Raw genomic sequence first — 1,652 nt, 5'->3', positions numbered from 1 at the left:
GATGCGAACGCGACCTATTTAAACCAATGGCTTCCGAAGCGCTGCACGCAATAATTTGTCGGCTTTGGACTCTGTGAAAACTCATTTCAGTCTCCTTCTAAAGATCATGATTTACTCAAAGGCTTCGAAACTGAGCGAAGTCGAAGGCGCTCTGGATTTAGTTTAAAAACTCCCAGAGCGGGCTCAGGACGGAATCCGACAAGAAATGTTTTCCATAACCGGCGCAATCTTCCAACCGTCCCACCTCCAAAGGGAGAATTTACTCCGATGCTGAACAGCGTCACCAGGAATAAGATGGCTCGACATGACTATTCGACGCGCCGACGCTCTGGTCCGGAAACGCCAGCTGCCCTGAGAAATGGATATCAAAGTAACCGTAATACCCCGGGATTGCCGAACATGGATGTCAGTGGATATGGAGATGACTCCACAAACCTTGATGGTGACCCTACACCTGTTCCGCGAATAGCTAGCAGCAGCACTCAAAGCACACCTCTCCCTTCGCTGCCAGGGAGGAATGGCAATGTCGTCGGGGATGGGCATAACATGATGACATTAAGAGAACAAGAAAAGGTACTCTTCCTAAGTTCTATTTTGCGCTTTCTGTAGAGGTTCCTAACAGTTTTGAAATTGTGTTGTAGGTTATTGATAAACTCGATAAGGAAAATTTCGGCCTAAAATTAAAAATACATTTTTTAGAGCAAAACTTCAAGTTGTCGAAACCCGAATTTGCCCAAGCTGCGATACAAGAAAACACCGAACTCAAAGTCACAAAACTGACGATGGAGCGTGATTTACACCAATGCAAGAAAAGTCTTCGGCGCGCGGAACAGGATCTGGCGGAATGCCAGGCGGAGTTGCAAGAACTGCAGTCACACCCAAGTCAAAGACATGCTAACGAAAATCTGCAGAGAGAATTGAACCAATTGCGCGAAGATTTAGAGAGCAAAAATAATGAACTCCATGATCTGCAAGAAGAGGTGGATTTCATGAAAGTGAATGAGTCAGAGAGTCTACAGCAGCTTCGGGATGAGATACAGGACTTACAATATGAGCTCAGGCGGAAAACCGAGCTTGTTGAGAACCAGGAAGATGAGATTGAAAACTTGAAGGAAAAGCAGCAAAATGAGAAGGACTCGATTGCTCAGCTTGAAGCTGCACTTCAACAGGCGAAGGAGCAGTTAGATACTCTCCAAAGTAGTCTAGAACAAGCAAAGTCGGAAGCAAGTGAGGCAAAGTCAAAGTGTGAAAAAGCAGTTGAAGAGAAGGAGCAAGCCGTAGAAGATTTGAAGGAGCTTCAAGATGAAATGACCGACAAATCTTTCTACACCAAAGGACTCAGCCGCCAACTAGAGGAAAAAGCCAACAAATTGGAAGACGAAATTAACAACCTCCGGAAGGAGCACACTGCGCTGGAGAAAAATTTCCAGAGCAAGATTCGCGAGGCAGCCAAGCTTGAGGAGGAGGTTGAAGCACTCAAAGAAGAGCTATCCGCAGAGAAGGCAAGATTGCAGGACGATCTTGATTTAGCCCATCATGAGCGAGATATTGCTAGAAGGGAACGGCACGACATTTTGGAACGTCTACACCAAGTTGAGGACGAGATCCAAAAAGTGGGGAGGATGCAAAAGCTGTCCTGAAAACTCGTCACG

At 46.1% G+C, this 1,652-nt stretch overlaps 1 protein-coding gene across 1 annotated transcript; it reads left to right on the top strand.

The window, feature by feature from the left end:
- Window positions 1–294: 294 nt before the first annotated feature.
- Window positions 295–1,640, top strand: HCAG_05413 (predicted protein; the record flags this gene model as incomplete). The annotated part of the gene is made up of 2 exons (XM_001539896.1): window positions 295–573; window positions 642–1,640. The coding sequence occupies 2 exons, from the start codon at window positions 295–297 to the stop codon at window positions 1,638–1,640; spliced, it is 1,278 nt and encodes a 425-aa protein (XP_001539946.1).
- Window positions 1,641–1,652: the final 12 nt, after the last annotated feature.

Source organism: Histoplasma capsulatum, genomic scaffold, assembly GCF_000149585.1.
Source record: "Histoplasma capsulatum NAm1 scaffold_5 genomic scaffold, whole genome shotgun sequence".
NCBI classification, from domain to species: Eukaryota; Fungi; Ascomycota; class Eurotiomycetes; order Onygenales; family Ajellomycetaceae; genus Histoplasma; species Histoplasma mississippiense.
This window is presented reverse-complemented; position numbering and strand designations above follow the sequence as displayed.